The sequence below is a fragment of the Staurois parvus genome, unplaced genomic scaffold (assembly GCF_062004578.1).
Source record: "Staurois parvus isolate SC_StPar_1 unplaced genomic scaffold, SC_StPar_1.0 ptg000258l, whole genome shotgun sequence".
Classification (NCBI taxonomy): Eukaryota; Metazoa; Chordata; class Amphibia; order Anura; family Ranidae; genus Staurois; species Staurois parvus.
In genome coordinates, this window is record NW_028318054.1 from 3,828,281 (window position 1) to 3,853,930 (window position 25,650).

The 25,650-nt window shown below is 40.3% G+C and overlaps 1 protein-coding gene across 1 annotated transcript in view; it reads left to right on the forward strand.

Annotated features, from left to right (window-relative positions):
- The window catches only part of LRIG2 (leucine rich repeats and immunoglobulin like domains 2), a 115,803-nt gene that overhangs the window by 40,705 nt on the left and 49,448 nt on the right, over positions 1 to 25,650 (forward strand). The window contains exons 5-9 of the mRNA XM_089681064.1: positions 4,104 to 4,247; positions 4,361 to 4,504; positions 8,034 to 8,177; positions 11,307 to 11,450; positions 23,210 to 23,290. Of these exons, the coding sequence (XP_089537190.1) occupies positions 4,104 to 4,247; positions 4,361 to 4,504; positions 8,034 to 8,177; positions 11,307 to 11,450; positions 23,210 to 23,290 (657 nt within the window). The remainder of the gene's footprint in view (positions 1 to 4,103; positions 4,248 to 4,360; positions 4,505 to 8,033; positions 8,178 to 11,306; positions 11,451 to 23,209; positions 23,291 to 25,650) is intronic.

Here is a 25,650-nt window from a genome sequence, read left to right on the forward strand (position 1 = left end):
AGCGTTCGTGACAGCAGGCACAGGTAGATTATATCAAGTTACCTGCTTATGACAAGGTACTGATTATCAGAGCAGCCCCAACAGTGCCCAGCAGTGCTGCCTACCAATGCCAGTCAATGCCTAGCAGTGTTTCTAGTCAGTGCCCCTTCAGTGCTGCAAGTTAGTGCAGCCTCATCAGTGCCCGTCAGTGCTGCCTATCAGTGCAGATTATTAGTACCCATCAGTGCAGCCTCATCAATGCACATCAGTGAAGGAAAAAAATTACCTCTTTGCAAAATTTTATAATAGAAAAATTGTTTTCTTTTTTCATTTAGCAACAAATAAAGAAACCCAGTGGTGATTAAATACCACCAAAAGAATGCTCTATCTGTGTTAAAAAAAAAAAATGATACAAATTTCATATGGGTACAGTGTTGTTTGACTATGCAATTGTCGTTCAAAGTGCAATAACGCTGAAAATTGGCCTTCGCAGGAAGGCAGTAAAAGTGCCTGGTAGGCAAGTGGTTAATAACCACTGGGGTTTTTTGCTGAATAAAAGAGTAAAGTAAACAAAAAGCTAGCGTTTCTTACTGACAGTCATAAAACATTAAATAAAAATGCCAGGACAGTATTAAAACCCCAAAATGGCCCCTTTTTGAAAAGTAGACACCCCAGGGTGATCAAATTATTGTCACTTTTTTGCAAACATGTTGGTATTCGGTAGGTAAAACATGGAGCTTTCTGATTGTGCACTAAATACAGCACAGGTCATAGACAGAGGATGGGGGAAGCGAAAAGATTATTATACAGGTCACATATAGTGGAAGGGTGAGGTGAGGGGGTTAATGTGCAGAATAAGGGAGGTGGAGGGTTAGCATACAGATCACTTACTGAGACAGGCTAGACTTGAAATGTACAGAAGAGTAGGGGAGTGAAAAAAAAGTTGACGGGAGGGATCTCCAGCACACAGCCTGTGATTGACAGCCTCAGCTATAATCTCATGTGCTGTGTGAAGTGTGTGTGTGTGTGTATGTATGTATGTATGTAGGGGGGTCCCTTCCCCTTCCCTTCCCTTCAATCATCTGTCAGAGCTGTCCTCAGTGATGGAACTTTAGCTCCCCGCCCCCTGCTTTCTGAGAACTGAGACGAGGTGCATGAATTCTTCACTTTCAACAGCTGTAAAGGAGAGATGGCTACAGATAAACAGGGACAACTTATGTAGGATGATTTGTTTCATCTCTGTGTATCACCTGAGGCCAGTCACTTCCCTGGGTATATGTAAGGGTTTACAACCACTTTAACCACCTCCCACCCGCCATATAGTCCAATGACGGGCGCAAGGTGGTCCTCTCATTCTGATAGGACGTCATATGACGTCCTGCCATTCTCACCGCGAATGCGCGGCTCAGGGAGCGCGCAGCGATCGGCGGTGCTCTGTGGCCCTCGGACACGGGATCACGAAAGAGCCGAAGATGTCGGCTTGGTCATGTGATCAGCTGTGTCCAATCACAGCTGATCACATGTAAACAGGGAAATGCTGGTTATCGGCATTTCTCTCCTCTCGCGCTGTCACACTGACAGCGCAAGAGGAGAGGAGAGCCGGTAATCGGCTTTCCGTGGAGGGGACATGGGCACTGATGATCAGTGTGGCCCCAGAAGTGCCACCTGTCAGTCCATCAGTGCCACAATGCCACATATCAGTGCATACCAGTGCACATCAATGCCACAAATCAGTGCCCATCTGAGCTGCCCTTCAGTGTCACCCATTAGTGGCAGTCAGTGCCACCTATCAATGCCAATCAGTGCCGCCTATCAGTGCTATATATCAGTGCTGCCTTTCAGTGCCCATCAGTGATGCATGTCAATGCCCATCAGTGCCACCTACCAGTGCCTCCTCATCAGTGCCACCTATCAGTGTCCATCAGTGCATTTTATCAGTGCACATCACTACAGCCTCATTAGCGTACATCAGTGAAGGAGAAAAATCACTTATTTACCACATTTTATACCAAGAACTAAAACTCTTTTTTTCTAAATTTTCAATGGTTTTTGGTTTAAGAAAAAATAAAAAATCCCAGAGGTGATTAAATACCACCAAAATAAAGCTCTATCTGTCACAAAAAAAATGATAAAAATTTCATATGGGTACAGTGTTGCATGACCGCGCAATTGTCATTCAAAGTGTGACAGCGCTGAGAGCTGGAAATTGGCCTGGGCAGGAAGGGGGTATAAATGCCCTGTAGGCTAGTGGTTAAACAAACACAACGAACTCTGTATGAAGTTCCTGTACTCAGTTCTGTTTGAACTTTGCCCTGGCGATTGGATAATCAAAATTAGTTCTCCTGTGACTATTTGTTGCATTGGATTGAAAAGACTTTTGTGATATTGCATCTGACAGATATTTGTATTTTTGTATTTTTCTATTCACAAAAAAATAATGCCACTGTCACATCCCTCACCATGAAGCCAAACTGCCAGAAAAAGTATAGTTCGAGACAAACTAGAACATTCTCAGAGGTGTTATAATTTAGGTCTTTTAACATATGTGAAATGTAAGATTTTTTTTCTAAGTGCTTGCTGCAACTGTTGATCGGCTAGTTATCACTGTCACTTTTTCTGGGTCTAAATGTAAATCTTAAATTTAAATTTTTTTTTTTAAATGGAATAATGAACAATATTATTACAGGTGTTAACTACAGTCAGTTCTCTCCCGTTAACAGTGGTCCTTTTAAAATGTTATTAAACTTGCATACACCACACTACATATGCAGTCCTAAATCCTCACAACCATTCTGCTTTCTATTAAGCAAAAAAAAAAAAATAATCAGAAATACCCTTTTTTAATATGTTGTACAGCTGTCGTTTGACTTCTCATCCCTGCTGCCAGACACAGGCATCAAGCAGGAGGAGATGCATACAGAAATGAGATGACATACACAACTGAGGCATGCACCTCCAGCCCATGCAGCATGTATATGTGGGACTAGCAGGAAGATGACACTTCAGTCAGTTATCCCTCCTAAATCTGCCCCACTAGTGACTATGCATGAAGGAGGAGGAGACAACCAATAAAAGTCTGGATCTATTTATGTGCCATAATACACTATATGGCTATTCTCTCTTTTTCCATGGGTGTGTGCCTGTGATTGGCTGGGGGAGGATATATATCAAACATGGAAGCATAGAATGTCTGGCATTTGTCATAACGTTGGAGGATTTAATGAAGGAGTGGTGGCAATTGAATAAGGCTTTTTGATCACATTTTGATGGTAAGAGTATTTACTCTAGCCACATAGAAGTGTTCACGGAGTAGTGTTTTATGTTGGAGTGTACACAGAGTGCTGCACTAATATCATGTGTTCTCACGCAGTGTTTATATTTTGTTTTTTGACAATTTTTTCACATATGTATATATTGTTACACTGAGGATAATACACTATTTTAGTTTTTGTATTTTTTTGAGGTACACTGCGATATTGGATTTTATTTTTGGATTGTCACTTTGAAGATTGTTGGAAAGGTCTTACTGACACTAAAGAGGATTTATGATTTAAACTTTGGACTTTCAGGGGTGACAGTGTGACTTTTAAGTGTCAAGGGATAGGGTATTCATTTTCCATATTTTCATTTCATTTATATTTCTAAGTTTTGCACATTTATTTGTATATTTTAACTAATTTTGTAGTATTTTTATACCAATTTATTCAGTTTATAGTGCAAAGTTAACGATACTAAAATGCAGTTTGTTTGCCTGCACCGGATTGCATGGTACTAAAGTACCATGTGATCCTGTTGCAGTGTGTTTCCAAAAGCAGTGAATGCATGTTCAAAATGAATGGGCTGAAGTAGCACTGCACAGAACTGCGTGTGTTGTTCCTGTGCAATTCACATGCAGTGTGAATGGACCCTTCATTTTTTTGCAAGGTTGACCTGAGATACTTTTCTGCATTGACCTATGCATAATTTGCAGTACAGCCTTTTGTAAAGATAGCAGGTTTATGTGTATGCTCCAAGTTTTGTTTAGGGTTTTTTCTTTTCCTTTTTTTTGTAATAATATGCTTCAAGTTTTTATATTCGGTCATCTTTTTTTTATTTACTTACATGTTTAATTCATCTTTATGCAGGAATCTAAGTAACAATAGAATTACTACTTTGGAAGCTGGATCCTTTGACAATTTGTCTGCATCTTTAATAGTTCTAAAACTGAACAGGAACAAAATCAGCATGATTCAACCAAAAAGTTTGAAGCTCCCTCATTTGCAGTTCCTGTAAGTATTTTGCTCTCCACCTTTTGTCTGGATTGTCTAAAGAATGTGGCAAAAGCAATGAAAGCCAGATGATTACAACTCATAATGTAAATTGACACACTTCATTCTTGCAGGGAATTGAGGCGTAACCGAATTCAAATTGTAGAGAGCTTGACTTTTCAAGGGCTGGATTCGCTGAAATCCCTAAAACTGCAAAGGAATGGTATTGGCAAACTAATGGATGGGGCGTTTTTTGGACTAGACAACATGGAGCAGTTGTAAGTGTTCTCTGTTTGCATTTCAGAATAGTGGTGTGTCTGCATAGGGAACTGATGACGTGCAAAATTAATAGACAATAAAGAGGTTGTGTATGATATCATTAGTTAACAATCCTTTTTTCCCCAAACCCTTTTTAGTAAATCATATTCCAGTGAATGGATATGCAGACAGGAATAAACGTCTGTATCCAGGTAGCACCTTCATTGACCGAGTTTCCTGTGTGGTTTTAAATGCTGGGGTATGTCCCTGACATTCAAAAGAGCCTGGATGAGTGGCAATAACCAGTACAGTGCCAGGCTAATTAAATGTGAATATCTACTATAAGATAGTCCTTGGTTCTTTTAATAGTACCATGCTGAACTGACTAGATTCCAAAATCTATATTCATTTCTGTCTGGTCTGAAGGATCTCATTTATCCAGGTCATGCTATAGCTAACAGTAGTTGGTCTCATTCAACTGGATTTGTTCTGCTTATCCAAGCAGCTTCTTCAGCCCTAATGATCAGTTCTTTAGAACTGAAAAAGCAGCTTGGGTAAGCAGAGAAATGTCTTCAGTGTTACAGAGCAAGTCCAACTGAATGTGATTAGCTACTTACCTAACATAATATTCTGATTCATTCGCTCTTATTTGGGCCAGTTTCTCACAACTACATTCCAAACAATGACTGACCTAATGAATTACCGTTTTGTACATTTAGGTAAATGGCAAACAAAAGGCACTTATTAAATTGAACGTGGAGTGGTTTTGTCTGTATTTTCTTTATCATATTTTTTTATTTGTGTGTATATATAGACACACACACACACGCACTGTATTGCCAAAAGTATTGGGACATCTGCTTTTACACGCACATGAACTTTAACGACATCCCAGTCTAAATCCGTAGGGTTCAATATCGAGTTGGCCCACCCTTTGCAGCTATAACAGCTTCAACTCTTCTGGGAAGGCTGTCCACAAGGTTTAGGTGTGTGTCTATGGGAATGTTTTACCGCTCTTCCAGAGAAGGCCTTCACCCCAAACTTGCTCATTCTTTCACAAATGTTTGTAGAAGCAGTCTGCTTGCCTAGGTGCTTGGTTTTATACACCTGTAGCCATGGAGGTGATTGGAATACCTGAATCCAATGATTTGTAGGGGTGTCCCAAAGTATTGGCAATATAGTTTGTGTGTGTGTATATATACATTTAGGTCCATATATATTTGGACACAGACACAATTTTCATACTTTTGGCTCTGTATGCCACCAGAATAAATTAGAATGAAACAACAGCGTGCCCTGAGGGCCTTTATCCGTGCCCCGAGAGCCGGATAAAGGCAAACAAAGGGCCCCATCATCCGTGTCAGTGGGGGGAAATAGTGCCCCATCGTCAGTGTTAGTGGGGGGAATTAGTGCCCCATCGTCAGTGTCTTGTATCAGTGGGAGGAAAAGTGCCCCAAGGTCCGGATAAAGGCAAACAAAGGGCCACATCGGGCCCCCGGGCCGCAGTTTGGAGACCACTGTATTAACCACTTGACCTCCGCAAGGTTTTTTCCCCCTTCATGACCTGAGTATTTTTTGCCATTCATCACTGTGCTACTTTAACAGCCAATTTGCTCAGCCATGCAACATTGTACCCAAATGAAATGTAATTTTTTTTTTTTATACAAATAGAACTTTCTTTAGGTGGTATTTAATCATCACTGGGTTTTGAATTTATTATATAAATGAAAAAAAATACTGTAAATTGTTTTTCAAAAAACATGTTTTTCTTTTGTAGAATTTCGCAAACAAATAATTTTTCATAAATTTAAAGTCAACATGTAGTCTGCTACATTTCTTTGGTAAAAACAACCCAAATCAGTGTATATTATTTAGTCTACATGAAAGTTACAAACTAAGAGATTTTGAAGTTGTCATTTTTTGTCACAATATTTTGGATAAAGAAATTAATAAATAAAAAAAAAAAATTCCACATGCTGTCTCAAGTGCAGTACAGCATCATCATATGACTGGTGTGCTGGGGATCAAAGATAGTGACTGGTGACAGTATGTGTAAAAAAAAAAATAAATAATAAACAATTATTTTTCTTAAACTTTTTTTGTCATGAGAGTAGTTCAGTGTCACCATACTGACACTCTACTACTCTGGGGGGTGATTTCCCCTCCACTGATGCAAATGACGGGGCACTCTTCCTCCCCACTGACGCCAACAACTGGGCACTCTTCCTCCCCACTGACGCCAACGATGGGGCACTCTTCCTCCCCACTGACACTAACGACGGGGGCGCTATTCCTCCCACTAATACCAAAGATGTGTTGTTTACTCCCAATGATGCTGGGACAATTTCTACTCCCTATGGCCACAGTCTGGCCCCCGAAAGTCTAATGGACAGTAAACTAGACCTATGTTTAGAAAGTTTGGAGACCCCTGGGTTAATACTGCAAAGCCTGTCTGATTATCCTGCACTGCCTTTGCGATCTGCTACAGGTGCCAATATATGTTAACAGCACCCAAAGCGTAGATCACAAACATAATGCACTTTCCTGAATGTCACCAAACATAGTGTGTGGTTCCATACTGTCCTCTTAATAGAATGAGGTGTAGTTTTTTTTTTTTTTTTTCCACAACTGTAATTAAAGCATATGTAAATCCTAAATCTGAAATTGCACACAAATCATATGATTTTAAATCACAGCAGTGTGACTGGTGACTTAACAGACATGCAACAAATGTGGTAAGCATACTCTAGCTCAACTGCTTTACTCAGGCTTCAGTGTATGGGAGCCAGTGCACAGGCTGGTGGGAAGTTCCATCACTCAATATATCACGTTCACAGTAAAAAAAAAAAAAAAAAGCCTGCAACTTGGTGAACTCTTCATTGCAAATCTTTAAAGGCTACAATACATACAAGATCTAAAAATGCTAACACGTTTCGGCCGCAATAGCATAACAATAACCTAAAAAAAAAACCACAATTTATATATCTTCTTAAAGCCGCTCTATAGTTAATTACAAGGGCAGGTCTGAATCAGTTAGAAATAATTAAGAACTAATCACAAACCATTAAAATTTTCTCATATCCTAACCCTGAGGGGGCGGATGGTGCATCGCACATATTTGATATGTGTGCCCTGTTCACATTGTACATGTGTGGTGGTGTACAGAAAATTGCAGCTTAATGGACATGGTGTGAGCAAGCCCTTTTTGTTTATCAGCCTAGGTAGTAGCAATTACTGGCAGAATCACCAAGTGAGAAACTTTGCAATAGGTTCCCAAAAAACTATTTGCTTAAAAATTTTATGCATTGGGAGATGATGCCCAACTTACTAAAAAATAGGTTTGGGATTTTCAGATACTTTGTTTTAAATAGCAAATTAATACATGGACTAAAAGGATGCAAAAGGATGAAGCACCCCATCACATTGAGCCTAGTTTAGTTACACCAGCTGTGGTTATGCCCTGGCTTAGGTCTGTGTCTGAATGATTTAATGACTGAAAAGATGTGTTGTTGTCCAAACTAATGCTCAGTTTCTCCTGTCTTTCTACAGAGAATTAGAATATAATAATGTCTCAGACATAAATAAAGGTTGGCTCTATGGATTGCGATCTCTACAGCAGCTTTTCGTGAGCCAGAATGCTGTTCACAGGATCAGTCCAGATGCATGGGAGTTCTGCCAGAATCTTTTGGATCTGTAAGTGTTCAAGTGCATTTGTGGAGATGCTGAGCTCTGCTCTAGTTTTTCTTTATCCATTCTTTTCCTAATAATCGATAGTGTGAGTTAAAGGGCTCCACTGGGTAATCAGTAAGATGGTGGTGACATTGTCAGTTTAATAAATACTGATGAGTGATTCATTTTAGAATTTATCAGACCACTTTTTTATTCTCAGTGGATTTATTACATTCTCAAAATATACAGCAAATATATTTTAACCCCTTCCCGCCCAGCCCCAGCATCCTTTTCAATGGGCTATGATAAGGTGTGATTGGCTTTCACAATAGTTAAATGGTCAGGAGCCAGTCCCGCCGACTTCTGGTCATTACTAGAGACCAGGACCTGTCTTTGACAGTTTTGTCTCTGAGCTGTGAGCATGTGCTCCGCACAGAAACCTCTGCTGCCCGTGGACACGTTTGTGTGTCGCGCGGGAGTTAAAGCTGACCCTCTTGGCTGACGCACATGTGCAGTACATGGGCGACGAGGTTATAGAAAAATATGGACTACTTAAAGCATGATTTTCATTTTAAATGAATTGTTAAAATTGGTAAAAGCAGAAACAGTTTACCTACTTTCATTGGCACTGGTTTGGTATAGTACAAATCATTGGTTTTCTAGTACCCAGCGCCTTAAAGGAAAAGTTGGGCCAAAGCTCTTTTGTCTTTACTTCTCCTGTGGGTCACACAAATGCACTTGGTTCTTCACTCCTGTGAGCCGTATACAGCCAACAGCAGGATAAAATCTGCTGACTGCGGATATCGGTGAGCCAGTCCAGGCTCTGGAGAAATCTTTTCTTTAAAGTTGGGATCCACTCAGATTCCTGACCGACAGCTGGCCTAGCCTCTCAGCATGCCAACGAACGCCTGAGCCAGCCACTCTCGCCCTCTCCACAGCCCGGCATTTTAGTGAGTGCTGGAGGGGCAGAGCAGAATGCCAATGACTGACAGTCACCGGCTCTTTGCTAATTGAAGACGGTGAACTGAGTAAGCAGTTGTCTTTGATCACTCAGTTCGTGGACAGATGCAGCATACATTTAGATGAGTATATATGTTTTTTTTTAAATTCCCAAAATTCTCTTTTAACTTAGTATGTTTGCCCACTTCCAGCACTGTATCACTATGTCACTTTAACTGTATATTCAGCACTTTACCAAGGGCAATGATTTTTATTGACCTAGCGAAGCCACTTGGTTAACTTTTAGCAGTTTGCTCTGGTTAGAGTTGTAAAAGTAGATACAGGGATACCTCGGTTCATGAACTTAATTTGTTGCATGACTCTGGTCGCAAACCGAATTGGTTGCAAATTGAGGCAGTTTTTCCCATAGGGTTCAATGTAAATCAAGTTAATCCGTTCTGACCCCTATGAACGTGGTCGTGAACCGAATTCGGCCGCCAACCAAATCAAATTTTCCCATAAGGTTCAATGTAAATAAGGTTAATCCGTTCTGAACTTTTTTTTGTTTTTGAACCACAAAAATATGAAACAAAGTACAGTATAGTACAATATGAAGAGAGAGAACACCTTGCTTGAGATGACTTCTGGTGTTGAGAACAGGAAAGCGGGTGGGAGGTGGTTTTTGTTTTGAGGGAGAGCCCCCTTCCATAAGGATATTGGGGAGATCTCCTTCATGGTCTTGTGCCCCGGTAGTGCCTTTTTCACCTGCGTGATATAGGTTCTGTTTGCAAGAGCCCTGTTTCATCACAGTTGAACATTTGTTGAGCGACATATCCTACTGCCTTCATGAATTCCGCAAATTCTTTTTTGTAGGCTTCTGCAGCAGCCTTTGTCAGAAGTGGAAGCCTCGCCATGTCTTATCACACTGTGGATGCCAGTTATCTTGCAGAATTTTTCAAACCACCCTCTACTGGCTTTAATTCTACACTTGCTCCACTTGTAGAGGAATTTTTGTGCGTTTTCCTGGCTTTTTCACAGATCATAGCTTCACTAACGCTATCACCTGTCAGCTGTTTCTCATTCAACCACACTAACAGAAGTTTTTCCACCTCTTCCAGCACTTGCGTCCTCTGCTTGGTTAACATTGTTACTTCTTTTTCCACATCAGCTCCTTTGATGTTGGCTTTCTTCTTCAAAGTAGTGGAGATTTTCAACTTCAGCATCTTGTACTCCGAGGCCAAATCAGTCACACAAATACCACGGTCATGCTTTTCTACAATTTCCTTCCTCAACTCAGTGGTTTTCTTCACAACCTTATTCTTACCATTCTTGCTCTGCATTTTCTTCTTTTTACCACCATGCTTGCTGTTGTCACCTTCATTACCGCTCTGCACGTTCTTGTCACCTTCATTAGCGCTCTGCGCGTTCTTGTCACCTTCATTAGCGCTCTGCGCGTTCTTGTCACCTTCATTAGCGCTCTGCGCGTTCTTGTCACCTTCCTTACCGCTCTGCGCGTTCTGAGCGGTAATGAAGGTGACAAGAACGTGCAGAGTGGTAATGAAGGTGACCAGAACGCGCAGAGCAAGCATGGTGGTACATTTTACCACCATGCTTGCTCTGCATGTTCTGGTCACCTTCATTACCACTCTGCACTTTCTTCTTACCACCATGCTTGCTCTGAATTTTCTTTGGAGCCATACTGGATGTCCAGTACAGTATGTGCTAAAAAGCTCAGTGCTGTAAGTGTCTTCACAGTACACTTTCAGTGTCTGTATGTGACCGCGATCTTGTCTACAGGAAGTCACGACTACGTGTCAGAGCAGGGAAGATGGCCACGGCTTGTGTTCTTCAACTGAAGCAGAGTTCACGCAACGAAGCAAAATTATATATGAACACTTCTATTCGCGAACCGAGTTGTTCGTGAACAGAAGCGTTCGTGAACCGAGGTATCATTGTATTTGATTGGTTCATGTTGTTATAGATCATGTAGTACTGTAGACTGTTTAGTGTGTGTCATTTTATTTAAGTGTAACACACTTGCAGACATTTACCATAGTGTTAGATGTTTAGATATTGTATTTTCTGTGTCAATTTTTAATGCAGTACAATTTTTGCTTCAGGTTGTAAAGGCAAGTCAAAAAAATGTGGCAATATTTTTCCAGCTTGTTCTGCTTTTCTGACCGTCTGCATATTTTCCTGTAACTCCCCCTCTAGGGATGTGTCATACAACCAGCTGAACCGTTTGGATGAGTTTGCATTTGTTGGGCTGAGCTCACTGGAAAAACTGAACCTAGGCGATAACCGGATAAATCACATTGCTGAAGGCGTTTTTAAGGGTCTTGCAAATCTTGTGACATTGTAAGTGGTATGAATTTTCTTGTACTTTGTTATTTGAGCTGAATTTGAGCATTAAAGCTGAACTCTAGGCAGATCTAAAAGACATACATGAAAGCAGCTTTGTATACATTAATACGCCGTTAAGTGTATTTTGTTACATGCAATGGGTGCACATACCTGAATAAGCCGTAAAAGCAGCCAATAAGTTCATGCTCCGACAAGAAGCATTGTTATAGGAAAAGAAAGCAAAAGCACAGAGAGACAAGCTCATCATTCTGCAGCTTCTCCCTTGTGTAGTCACAGGGAGGATCGGGTTCAGGACAACCTGGGCTCGGAGAAGTTTGATGATGCTCTCCATCAGACCGAGGATGTCTAGTGGCAGAAAGAAGTACTTCAGGGGAAAATATCTGGATTGCAAGTGAATTTACAGCAAGAGCTGGTTTTGTTATTTTATCCTTTTTTAATGGAATTTTCATTTATCTTGTTTTTGGCTGGATTTCTACTCTAAAATAGAACCCTAGCAGAGGCCTGCTTTGTGGGTTGAACTTCATTTAATAACAGTATATTAACCTCTGCCTTCTACATGTAAAAAAAATGTACGCAGAGGCGTTACATGTCTGGAAAGTTACAATATAGCAGAACAATGGAGTAAGACATTGCATGCATCTTATCACATTTATTTTGTAATACACCCTTTTAAAAGAAAAAATTGTTTTTTCTATTCCATTTGTTGCATTTATGTAAACACTACACTGGAAAAGCTCAAGTTGGGCTTGCTTACTGGAGTTTAAAACGGGGGTCTAATATGCTCTCAATCTGCAATTGTAGATGGTTTTATAATAAAGCAGATATGACACTATACAGATTAACATACACATATACACACTGCATAAAGGACTGCATGGATGGGCTTTGAGCTTGCGTTGATAGACAAATTTAGCTTGTTTTTAGATGCATATTTGCTTGCACTTGTCCAATCATTGGGGGCCCTTTCACACCAGGGGCAGTTGGATGCATTTTTTATTGCACTCCAACTGCATGGACAATGCAAAATCCAAGCTATCCTATGGGCGTAGTTCACACCATTGCAGTGCAAAGTAGAGAATGCTGCGTTTTTCCATACCGCAAACGCACACAAATGCATGTAAACACATGCAAATGCACTGCAGTGTATATAGAATCTCAGGGAAAGAAAAGTGGAGAAAGTGACCTTACAGTACAAATGCAGATAGAAAAATGCGTGTCAACTGCATGCAAACGCGCTGGATGTAAATGCACAAACGTGCATCAAATGCATGCAAATGTGCAAAAAAGAATGCACAATTAGATGTGCAGTTTCTCCTGTGAATGGGCCCTTATAGTTCCATTACATACCGTACATACCATACAGGTGCATTCAGCCTACAGTTGACTTCCTTCTGCCCTAAATTTGATCTTTCCCTAGTTACATCAACTTGTTTGAAGTTGCTTCTGCATTTACTTTGACTTGTTTGGAGAATTTTTGATGCAAATGCAAGCCTGTAGGAAAAGTGGGCCCTAAAAGGCCCTAAAAAATAAATCTACACACGTTCTACCAGTTAAACAAGATGACCTTTCAAAACCCTTTGTCTAAAGTAAAGAAATCTTCGTTACAGAAAATTGCAGATTTTTTGTAAAAGTAGCACACAAGGTATAAGGCTGTGTGCACTCTGGCTTGAAAAAACGGCAGTGCTCTTGGCAGAAAAAAAAATGCACATTTTGAGAGGTTTTTGGACTAGCATCTAGGAACATTTAGCATTGTTAGCTCTTTTTTTTTTTGTTTGTTTTTTTTGTTTGGCTGTAAAAATGCTCCTTTAAAAAACGTAAAACAGAAGGGTTTTTTTACTGCCCCTAAAAGCTGAGCTTAAAAAGAAATGCCTCAAGACATCTAATGTGCATGGACACATAGGACAACATTAGTTGCTTCTACAGGCAAAACGCTAAACTCCTCTAGGAGCTGCCCTTTTTATAAGCCAGTGTGCATGGGGTTTTAAAGTGGAGGTAAATGTAAAAAATTGCAAACAGGCAGGTGTTTTATTGCAGAAGAGACATAAAAGGTCTCTTCTGCAATAAAGTACACCTCCATGCCTCTTCGCAATCCCCTGTGAAATGTCCACTGAGCTGTGCATTCTCGGATTAGTTCACATTCTGGCCTACTGCCAGTGTGCCGGAGTGACTGCATACACAAGATTCATCCTGCACAGGCCAATCAAAATGGCCAGGCCAGCACTGGGGAGAAGATGCCAATGAGAGACCTCAAAGACATCACACCATTGGAACTAACGTACGTGTGTGCCTTTAGTTCCCCTGTAATGCTAGGGTGCTCTAATTATGAACTCTTAAGTGTTCCAGCTTTTGAACCGCTACAGAAATTATAGAAAGGACATGCCCCAGCTCTTATGTCCCATGTATGCACCAAACGTGTAAGACAACCTCAGTCTGTCTACAGTGTGTTAGAGCCGGCAGAAGAGGACAAAACCATCATTGGGAGGATTAAGCAGTGTATTTAGCTGGAATTTAGACGTTACCAATTCTCAACTTGTTTGTTTCTAAATTTGTCAATAATAAAACAAACACCCTATGCAGTATATTCCTTTTAATCAGTGTAATCCTGAACTATTGCATATGGGTGGTAAAGCTGCAAATTTCAAGATTGCTGTAAAAGTTACTATGTCAAAAATGTGCTATGAGTCACTGTACCCTGACCACATTTGAAAAAAATGTTCTAAAACTTTAACCATAAATTCCTCTGTTTATTGACCGTACAATTTGTCAGATGGTACTATTTAGTTAGCTGTTCTTCAGTATAGATTTTAATGGTGACGTTTCTGAAAATCCTCTTTGAAAATGAGCCGAGGAGCCTTTTTTATTGTAAGTTTAGGAGGGGGAGTGTATAAAATAGCTTAATTATATCAAGTGGTCAGTAAATGGGAACTGCAATTTAATAATAAAAGTTTTTGGTGGAGAGCAGTTACTGTAGAGAACTGTAAGGCCTCAGTTCACACCATGTGCAGGAACATGGGATTTTCTGCACGCATTCTGCAAGAGCACAAAGTAAACAGCTGTTCTCTGTGTGCCCTGTTCACACCACAGCAGACTTTTTCTGCACTGGAATCTGCAACATGTATGCAGTTCTATGTGCAGAAAGAAAACTGATGTGACATGAACATTGTGGTGTGAACATATTTCATATTTGGTGTGACCATGTTTCATATTTCTGTGCAGAAAAAAAACTGATTCAACAGTAGTGTTTAAACATGCATGAAAACTGATGTAAACTCGTGTCTCTGCAAGTGAAATCTGCGTGTTTTTTTTTTTTCATCGGTTTTTAAGCACATGTGGTGTGAACTAGGCCTTATTTGAAACAACCCTAAAAAACTGTGCAAGAGTCTCTTCCTTTTTTTTTGGTTATTTTGTTCTAAACCAACTTTCTGCTAGAAGTTGACTGCATTCCTACAAATGTCGGTTTCCCAGCAGACTTCAGGGCAGGTTTCCTCATCAACAGAGTAGTGTTCAGTAGGTCCAGTAGTGCGTGTAGCAAGAGATGTGAGTATTTACACTCTTGCAACAACAAAGGTACATTTTCACGACAAGGTAAGTTTTAATCAAATTTTTACAATTTGATTAAAACATAAAATTACAGATTCTGTATAAATAATAGAGCATACATATTGAGTGAAATAAATCTACTCCAAATTTACTCAATGAACTCCAATTTAATGCTCAGGGTTGACACAAAACTAAAAATTTTATCTTTGAGCAAATAATGGTAAGTTAAATCTCACCTCCATTTTCTGTACTGGGCTTTCCTGCTCTTCACACACCTTCAGTTTTTGTTGGAGGACTTCATTTCTTATGAAAGGGACATAAGCAATAATCTAGTTTGAACAACATGAGTGAGACTAGAACAGATCGGGCAGCATCTTCAGATAGATCTCACTTTTGGTGTTCCTTTAGAGATGGTGGTGGGTCTTGCAGGTCACCAGAATCTAACCATTATTGATTTGTCAGTTTTTAGGCAACTCTCTAATTTCTCTTTCAATAAGTTTTTTTGTTGAAAGTTATAACTGTTATAGAGCACAACCTCATATAAATATGTGAGCAAAATTAGTATATCAGTGAATTCCAAAATAATCATCAAGCTTCAAAGAAAGGAGTAACTACAGAACAGCAAATATAACTGTTAACATACTAGTACCATGGTGATGGATTAGTGCCAATAACAAATTAGGAGACGCTCATGGATTTGGTGCATAGGTTGGATCCCAGCACACGAAAAGTAAAGAAATTTATAACCAGGGGCCTGACTCTAATTTCAAAAACACTGTTAGGGTTCATGCATGCAGTGGTTTTTGCTCGTACAGTGTAAAAGCCTTGGTTGTAAGGCAGGCACATGTGCTGTGTACAGCCTGCTGCTAGCAACCCATCAAAATCAATGAAAGCCTAAAATATGTGGTGGCTGGGTGCTGCTCCGAGCATTACCCGCATATAAGGGAATTATACACTGAATTCAGGAATTCAATGTTCCGACCATACGTCCAGGACTGTCATTATCAGGCCTTAATGCACCTTGGGAGTGCCTAATTAAAGATCATGCCATTGTTAAAACAGACGGGTGTTGTCTAAATGGAAGGTAACAGATTGTGTGGCGTAGGACTTTTACTCTCTCTCTCTCTCCCTCCCTCCCTCTATCTATCTATATATATATATATATATATATATATATATATATATATATATATATATATATATATATATATATATATAATCTGATTGTGATAAATTCAGTTCCTCAACTGGAACAAATTTTTTGCTGGATTCCATAAATCGGTTTTCAGGCACGTTCTGTGCACCAGATAGTTGGCGCAGCATCAAGTAGTTCTTCTGACCCAGTATATATGTATATAGATACAGTATGCATGAACCATCCCAGGACAGCCTGCTATACTTCGTGAATGATTGTGTTCCCACAGAAGGATTAGTCTCTTGTGCAATTTCACAACAGGTTGTGCGTCGATATTCAGGATAAGGCGTTCCATGGGCTGAATGTTCACAGGAATGATTGCTGTGGGCTGGGAACCACCACGGCCAGGATTGTCATTGACGGACGCATGGCCATCTTTGAAACGTTTACACCATTCAAATGTCTTACTGAAGCTGAGCGTCTCCTCACTGTACTGTGCTTGAAGTCTTCTGTAGATCTCCTTCATTCATGCACACACTAACACTGTTGTCTGCCATCTTGATTAACGGTCTTTGGACTGGCCCGCAACATGTGCACCGCCTGTCGGTAATAGGCCACACTTGTCACTTACTACTGCGTATAGTACCGCCACACTAGCATCCCTTTTTATACCTGTAAAATTAAGTCCCGGTTTGACACCCTTCATGTATATGTATATACAGCCCTGGCCAAAAGTATTGATAATGACACAAATATTAATTTTCACAGTCTGCTGCTTCATTGTTTTTAGATCATTTTTGTCAGATGTTACTCTGGTATACTGAAGTATAATTACAAGCGTTTCATAAGTGTCAAATGCTTTTATTGACAATTACGTTTATTCAAAGAGTCAATATTTGCAGTGTTGACCCTTCTTTTTCAAGACCTCTGCAATTTGCCATGGCATGCTGTCAATCAACTCCAGGCCACATCCTGACTGATGGCAGTCCATTCTTGCATAATCAGTTTTTGGAGTTTGTCCGAATTTGTGGGGTTTTTTTGTTCACCCACCTCTTAAGGATTGACCTCAAGTTTTCAATAGGATTAAGGTCTGGGGAGTTTCTTGGCTATGGACCCAAAATTTCAATGTTTTGTTCCCCATGCCACTTAGTTTGCCTTACAGGAAGGTGCTCCATTATACTGGAAAATGCATTGTTCATCACCAAACTGGTTTTGGATGGTTGGGAGAAGTTGTTCTCAGAGGATGTTTTTGTACCATTCTTAATTCATGGCTGTGTTCTGCAAAATTGTGAGTGAGCCCAGTCCCTTCGCTGTGAGGCAACCCCACACATGAATGGTCTCAGAATGCTTTACTGTTGGCATGACACAGGACTGATGGTAGCGCTCACCTTTTCTTCTCCGGACAAGATTTTTTTTCCAGATGTCCCAAACTATCGGAGAGGGAATTCATCAGAGAAAATGAGTTTACCCCAGTCCTCAGCAATCCAATCCCTGTACTTTTTTTCAGAATATCCGTCTGTCCTTGATTTGTTTCCTGGAGAGAAGTGGCTTATTTGCTGCCCTTGACACCAGGCCATCCTCCAAAAGTCTTCACCTCACTGTGCATGTAGTTGCACTCACACCTGTCTGCTGCCATTCCTGAACAAGCGCTGCACTGGTTGTGCTTCAATACCACAGCTTTCTGTGATGTGAAAAATAAGACAAAGTTCAATTTTTTCTGAACTTTAATGTGACCTATAAACTGTACAACTCAATTGAAAAACAAACTGAAATCTTTTATGGGGGAAGTAAACATAAAAAACTAAAATAATGTGGTTGCATAGGTGTGCACACCCTCTTATAACTGGAGATGTAGCTGTGTTCAGAATTAAGCAATCACATTCAAAATCATGTTAAATAAGAGTCGGTACACACTTGCCACGATTTAAAGTGCCTCTGATTAACCTCAAATAAAGTTCAGCTGTTCTAGTAGGTCTTTCCTGACATTTTCTTAGTCGCATCCTACAGCAAAAGCCTTGGTCTGCAGAGAGCTTCCAAAGCATCTGAGGGATCTCATTGTTAAAAATTATCAGTCAGGAGAAGGGTACAAAAGAATTAGATATGCCATGGAACACAGTGAAGACAGTCATCAAGTAGAGAAAATATGGTCAACAGTTACTTTACCAAGAACTGGACGTCTGTCCAAAATTGATGAGAAGAAAACTGGTCTGGGAGGCTGCCAAGAGGCCTACAGCAACATTAAAGAAGCTGCAAGAATATCTGGCAAGTACTGGCTGTGTGGTACATGTGACAACAATGTCCCGCATTCTTCATATGTCTGGGCTATGGGGTAGAGTGGCAAGACGGAAGCCTTTTTTTCCTAAGAAAAAAATCCAAGCTCAGCTAAATTTTGCAAAAACACATCTGAAGTCTTCCAAAAGAATGAGAAAATGTGTTATGGTCTGATGAAACCAAGGTTGAACTTTTTGGCCATAATTCATAAAGATATGTTTGGTGCAAAAACAACACTGCACATCACGAAAAGAACACCATACCCACAGTGAAGCATGGTGGTGGCAGCATCATGCTTTTGGACTGTTTTTCTTCAGCTGGAACTGGGGTCTTAGTCAAGGTAGAGGGAATTATGAACAGTTCCAAATACCAGTCAATATTGGCACAAAACCTTCAGGCTTCTGCTAGAAAGCTGAACATGAAGAGGAATTTAATCAACTACCCTAAGCTTACATCCAAATCAACAAAGGAATGGCTTCACCACAAGATTCAAGTTTTGGAATGGCCCAGCCAGAACCCAGACTTGAATCCGATCAAAAATCTGCGGGGTGATCTGAAGAGGGCTGTGCACAGGCGAAGCCCTCATAATCTGACAGATTTGCAGTGTTTTTGCAAGGAAGAGTGGGCAAATATTGCCAAGTCAAGATGTGACATGCTGATGGACTCATACCCAAAAAGACCAAGTGCTGCAATCACATCAAAAGGTGCTTCAACAAAGTATTAGTTTAAGGGTGTGCACATTTGCGCAGCCATATTATTTTAGTTGTTTATCCCCCCCCCCCCGAAGTTATGTGTAATAAAATGGAATGACACAGGGAAAAAGTATTCAGCATGCTAACTGAAATGTATGTAATACTTCATACAAAATCCTTTGTTGGTAATGACAGCTTCAAGAAGCCTCCTGTATGGAGAAACTAGTCACATGCATTGCTCAGGTGTGATTTTTGGCCCATTCCTCCACACTGTCTTCAAATCTTGAAGTTTCCGTGGGCCTCTTCTATGAACTCTGATCTTTTAGTTCTTTCTAAAGATTTTATATTGGATTCAAGTCAGGTGATTGGCTGGACCATTCTTGCAGCTTTATCTTCTTTCTTTGAAACCAATTGAAAGTTTCCTTGGCTTTGAGTTTGGGATCATTGTCTTGCTGAAAAGTCCACCCTCGTTTCATCTTCATCATTATGGTAGATGGCAGCAGATTTTTTATCAAGAATGTCTTGGTACATTTTTCCATTCATCCTTCCTTCAATGATATGAAGTTTGCTAGTATTGTATGCTGAAATATAGCCCCACAACATGATGTTCCGACCTCCAAACTTCATTGTTGGTATGGTGTTTTTGGGGTGATGTGCAGTGCCATTTGACCTCCAAACATGGTATGTGTTATGTAATCCAAAGAGTTTAATTTTGGTCTCCTGTGACCAGACTATATTCTCCCAGTATTTCACAGGCTTGTCTAAATGTTGTGCAGCAAACTTTAAACAAGCTTCAACATGCTTTTTCTTCTTCAATGGAGTTTTGCGTGGTGATCGTGCCTACAGGCCATGACGGTTGAGTGCATTACTTATTGTTTTCTTTGAAACAATTGTACCTGCTAATTCTGGGTTTTCCTGAAGCTCCCCACAAGTGATCTTTGGCTCTTGAACAGCTTTTCTGATAATTCCTTTCACTCTTCTGTCAGAAATCTTGCAAGGAGCACCTGGTCATGACCATTTTATGGTGAAATTGTGTTCTTTCCACTTCCAGATTATGGCCCCAACAGTGCTCACTGGAACATTCAGAAGTTTAGAAACCCTTCTGTAACCAATGCCATCAGCTTTGCAACGGCAAGGTTGCGAAGGTCTTGAGAGAACTCTTTGCTCTTACCCATCATGAGATGTTTCTTGTGTGATACCCTGGTAATGAGAAACCTTTCTATAGGCCATCAGTTGAGACTGAACCAGCTGATATCAATTTGCACTGACAAGGGGCAGGATTGCTTTCTATTTATTGGTTTCAGCTGGTGTCTTGGCTTTCCATGCCTTTTTGCACCTCCCTTTATTCATGTGTTCAATACTTTTTCCCTGTGTCTTTAAATTTTCTTATACATAACTTAATTTTTGTACTTTTTTTGTTTTGATTTTTGTATGTATGGATTGACTCATTACATGCAAAGCAAGATAGTTCAAGCCATGAGTTGTCATAATTGTGATGATTATGGCTTACAGCTCATGAAAACCCAAATCCACAATCTCAGAACATTAGAACATTGTGAAAAGGTGCAATATTCTAGGCTCAAAGTGTCCCACTCTAATCAGCTAATTAAGCTATAACACCTGCAAAGAGTTTCCGAGCCTTTAAATGGTCTCTCAGTCTGGTTCAGTAGGAATCACAATCATTGGAAAGACTGCTGACCTGACAGTTGTGCAGAAACCCATCATTGTCACCCTCCATAAGGAGGGAAAGCCTCAAAAGGTAATTGCAAAAGAAGTTGGAGGTTCCCAAAGTGCTGTATCAAAGCACATTAATAGAAAGTTATGTGGAAGGGAAAAGTGTGGAAGAAAAAGGTGCACAAGCAGCAGGGATGACCGCAGCCTGAAGAGGATTGTCAGGAAAAGGCCATTCAAAAGTGTTGGGGACTTTCAAAAGGAGTGGACTGAGGCTGGAGTCAGTGCATCAAGAGCCACCATACACAGACGGATCCTGGACATGGGCTTCAAATGTTGTATTCCTCTTGTCAAGCCGCTCCTGAACAACAAACATCAGAAGCATCTTACCTGGGCTAAAGATAAACAGACCTGGTCTGTTGCTCAGTGGTCCAAAGTCCTCTTTTCTGATGAGAGCAACCTTTGCATCTCATTTGGAAACCAAGGAACCAGAGTATGGAGGAAGAATGGAGAGGCACACACTGCAAGATGCTTGAAGTCCAGTGTGAAGTTTCCACAGTCTGTGTTGATTTGGGGAGCCATGTCATCTGCTGGTGTTGGTCCACTGTGCTTCATTAAGTCCAGGGTCAACGCAGCCGTCTACCAGGAGATTTTGGAGAACTTCATGCTTCTTCCGCAGACGAGCTTTATGGGGATGCTGACTTCATTTTCCAGCAGGACTTGGCACCTGCCAACAGCACCAAAACCTGGTTCAATGACCGTGGGATTACTGTGCTTGATTGGCCAGCAAACTCACCTGACCTGAACTCCATAGAGAATCTATGGGGCATTGCCAAGAGAAAGATAAGCGACATGAGACCGAACAATGCAGAAGAGCCGAAGGCCGCTATTGAAGCATCCTGGTCTTCCATAACACCTCAGCAGTGCCACAGGCTGATAGCTTCCATGCCACGGCGCATTGAGGCAGTAATTGCTGCAAAAGGGGCCCAAACCAAGTACTGAGTACATATGCATGCTTATACTTTTCAGAGGTCCGATATTGTTCTATGTACAATCCTTGTTTTATTGATTGCATGTAATATTCTAATTTTCTGAGATTGTGGATTTGGGGTTTTCATGAGCTGTAAGCCATAATCATCACAATTATGACAAATCACGGCTTGAACTGTCTTACTTTGCATGTAATGAGTCTATCTTGTATATTAGTTTCACCTTTTAAGTTGCATTACTGAAATAAATAAACTTTTGCATGATATTCTAATTTTTCGAGATATATATATTACTTCTACCCATTTTATTTCACTTTTCAGTTTTGAGATGTAATTGCTGTATGCTCTGAATTTCCACACCTAATATTTAACATTGCTTATAGTGTATTCCCATAGACTATAGAGAACATGTGGAAATTGCACAGTTTGTTCCCAATTATTCATCCACGTTATTTTCTACCCTAGCTGAGAAAAACGTCTGAATGCATTCATATTCTGTTAACCTTTGTGCAACCTCCCTAATGCAATAATTAAAACCAATCTGGTAGAGTTAGTGCTGCATGAAAGAGAACAAGAATACATTAATTAGGAGTTTTTTGTGGTGCAGGAAGGGCATAAGAACAGATGACAGGCAGACTATGCAGTTCAGGGTCATCAAATGTTCACAAGCAGGAGGGCAGCACTGGTAAATAGGGCTCCAATCACTTATGCTTAACCAAGTATGAGCCAGGAAACTCATTCAGACAAGAAACTGACTTTCTCATCTTCCTTTTTCTTTGCACATTGTCTTCTATTAATCAAAGTGATGCCAGGCTAGAAGGTATTTCTTTAGTAAATGTGGTATTTTGCAGGAAAACACATAGGTATGTCTTATTGAATGCTTTTGAAATCTGCCAAATGTTTCTTTCCCCCTTCAAAGCATTTTGCAAAGACCTTGGTGTTTCTTAGCGCCTGCTGCTTTTAATTTAATGCAGCTGAATAACAGATTGGCACATAAAAGCCTTTATTTGACTTGCAGTATCCTATCAATCGTACACAATTGTGCAAAAGAGGTTACCAAAATGATTTGTTTCTCAGCCAAATATATTTCTATTATATTATGTTATTTAATAAACCCCATCTTTTATATGAACCCAGCTGTATTTCATTAGCTTTCTACTCGAAATATTGAAGTTTGGAAATCCTTACAAACAAGCAGCTCTTTCCCCACAATGCCTGGTGCTTTTGGTTATATCCTAGCTTTGGCTCGTTTATATGTTAAAAATGTAAATTTTCTATCGCAAAAGGAAAAACAGCTTTTTTGGGGGGGGGGTTACTTTGACTTCTGTACCAGATTTTCAGAATATTTTTTAGCATTACAATTTATATTTTCATACGTCTTTCTTTTTAGAAAAAAAATTCCCTTTTAAATGCTACCGATCTTTAATTGGCATAATAATTTTTTTTTTAATGCAGGGACCTTCGAAATAATGAGATCTCCTGGGCTATTGAAGATTCAAATGAAGCATTTGCTGGACTGGTTAAGCTGCATACTCTGTAAGTAGGCCACATTGTAAAATGCTACTTTTAGTGTGACCACTTCACAACCACTGCATGACATTCAGATCACTGGATAATTACAAATAGTATTTTAGAACTAAAGACTTGAGGCTGGTACACACGGGCTGAATATCAGACTGTTTCTGTTGAACATTTGACCCATGTGTACAGCAGCCTGTCCAGCTTCTGTCGAGTGGACATGCTGGAAAACCAGCATCTGACCGGCATCAGTTCAACAATCGCAACCAATGACTTCGAGCGCTGCCCTGTGTGTTCTGGCGGTGAGGCAGTCCCCCTGTCAGAACACAATAGCTCAGTGGGGAGACCACTGTACTAACATCGCATAGTTAGTACACCAAGCTCCTCACAAGCTGCTCAAGTTTTTATTTTTGTTTAGCCCGATGGGTTAAATAAAAAAAAAAAAAAAATAACTACCTATGTGTTCCAAGCTTAGCTCCACCTTTCTGATCAAGTTTCATGTTACACCCACACAAAAGCATTGCTTCCACGATCGAGTGATTGCGGTTTCAGTGCTTTCCAGGCTCCTATGCAAAAATAAATAATAAATGCACATAAATCATTAATATTAGTGAATTTATTTTTTTAAAAGGCTGTTAATAGCAGCTTTAACTCTCATAATAGACTGTTATACCCTCTGAATGTACATGTTGCTTTAAGAAACAGTTGTATTATAATTTTCTTCGAATATAGGAGTATCTACTTACAATGGACATATTGACAAAGTACTGATTGTTTTAGTCTTGCAGACTTTTAAAAGACCTGTATCTTAGAGCTTTACATAATTATAACTCACATAATACCTGTAGCCTGTTTTAAAATATTTTGTTCCTATCAGTGCTGCAACTTCATTTAGTGGAGAATGGTTTACACCTGTTTACTGTTTTTTCATATAATTACAGTGCTGTAACATGTTAAAATTAACATTTAAAAAAATTCTTACATTCAAGAATTAGTGTACTTTAGCCCCTTGATAAAGTACAGCCCAGAGGCAGGAAGAAGGCATGGCTGTGATTATTGAGCCACAGCTAGCCAGTTTTTTCAGTCTTCTGACAGAGTTTTTCTATGAACTCCTACAGTGAAGGAAAGAAGTATTTGATCCCCTGTTGATTTTGAATGTTTGCCCACTCACAAAGAAATGATCAGTCTGAAAATTGAATGGTAGGTGTATTGTAACACCGAGAGACAGAATAGCAACACAAAAATTCAAAAGAAATGCATGTTTAGCAAATTATGCACCGATTTGCATGTTCATGAGGGAAATAAGTATTTGATCCCCTATCATTCAGCAGGATTTCTGGCTACCAGGTGTCTTTCATACAGGTAACAAGCTGAGATTAAAAGCAGTCTCTTAAAGGGAGTGCTGCTAATCTCATTTTGTTACCTGTATAAAAGACACCTGTCCACAGGAGCAATCAAACAATCAGATTCCAAACTCTCCACCATGGCAAAGACCAAAAAGCTGTCCAAGGATGTCAGGGACAAGATTGTAGACCTACACAAGGCTGGACTTAGCTACCAAACTATCGCCAAGCAGCATGGTGAGAAGGCGACAACAGTTGGTGCAATCATTTGCAAATGGAAGAAACACAAAACAACTGTTAGTCTCCCTAGGTCTGGTGCACCATGTAAGATCTCACCTCGTGGAGTGTCAATGATCAGGAGAACAGTGAGGAATCATCCCATAACTACATGTGAGGATCTTGTCAATGATCTCCAGGCAGCTGGGACCACAGTCACCAAGAAAACTATTTTTAACACACTAAGCCGACAAGGATTGAAATCCTGCAGTGCCCGCAAGGTCCCTATGCTCAAGAACGCACATGTCCAGGCCCGTCTGAAGTTTGCTGCTGAACATTTGAATGATGCAGAGGACGACTGGTTGAAAGTGTTGTGGTCAGATGAGACAAAAATAGAGCTCTGTGGCATCAATTCAACTCGCCGTGTTTGGAGGAGGAAGAATGTTGCCTATGACCCCAAGAACACCATCCTAACTGACAAACTTGGTGGAAACATTCTGCTTTTGGGGTGTTTTTCTGCTAAGGGGACAGGACAACTGCACCTGTAAGTCTCTGGCTCTCTACTCTATCCCTCCAGTGCTGGACTGTGAAGGGGGTGGAAGTGGCTGGCTCAGGCTCTTGGTGTATCGCCAAGAGGCTGAGCCAGGAGTTGTTCCAGGCTTGTGGGTGCATCATGATCATATGGTTGGGCTCTTTTCAAAGCCTAGACCAGTGATGGCGAACCTATGGCATGCAGAGCCATCTGAGTGGGCACGCCAGGAAGATGAGTGCACACGGACCGCGCACACTGACCGGCCATCCAGATCTCGTCCACTTTGC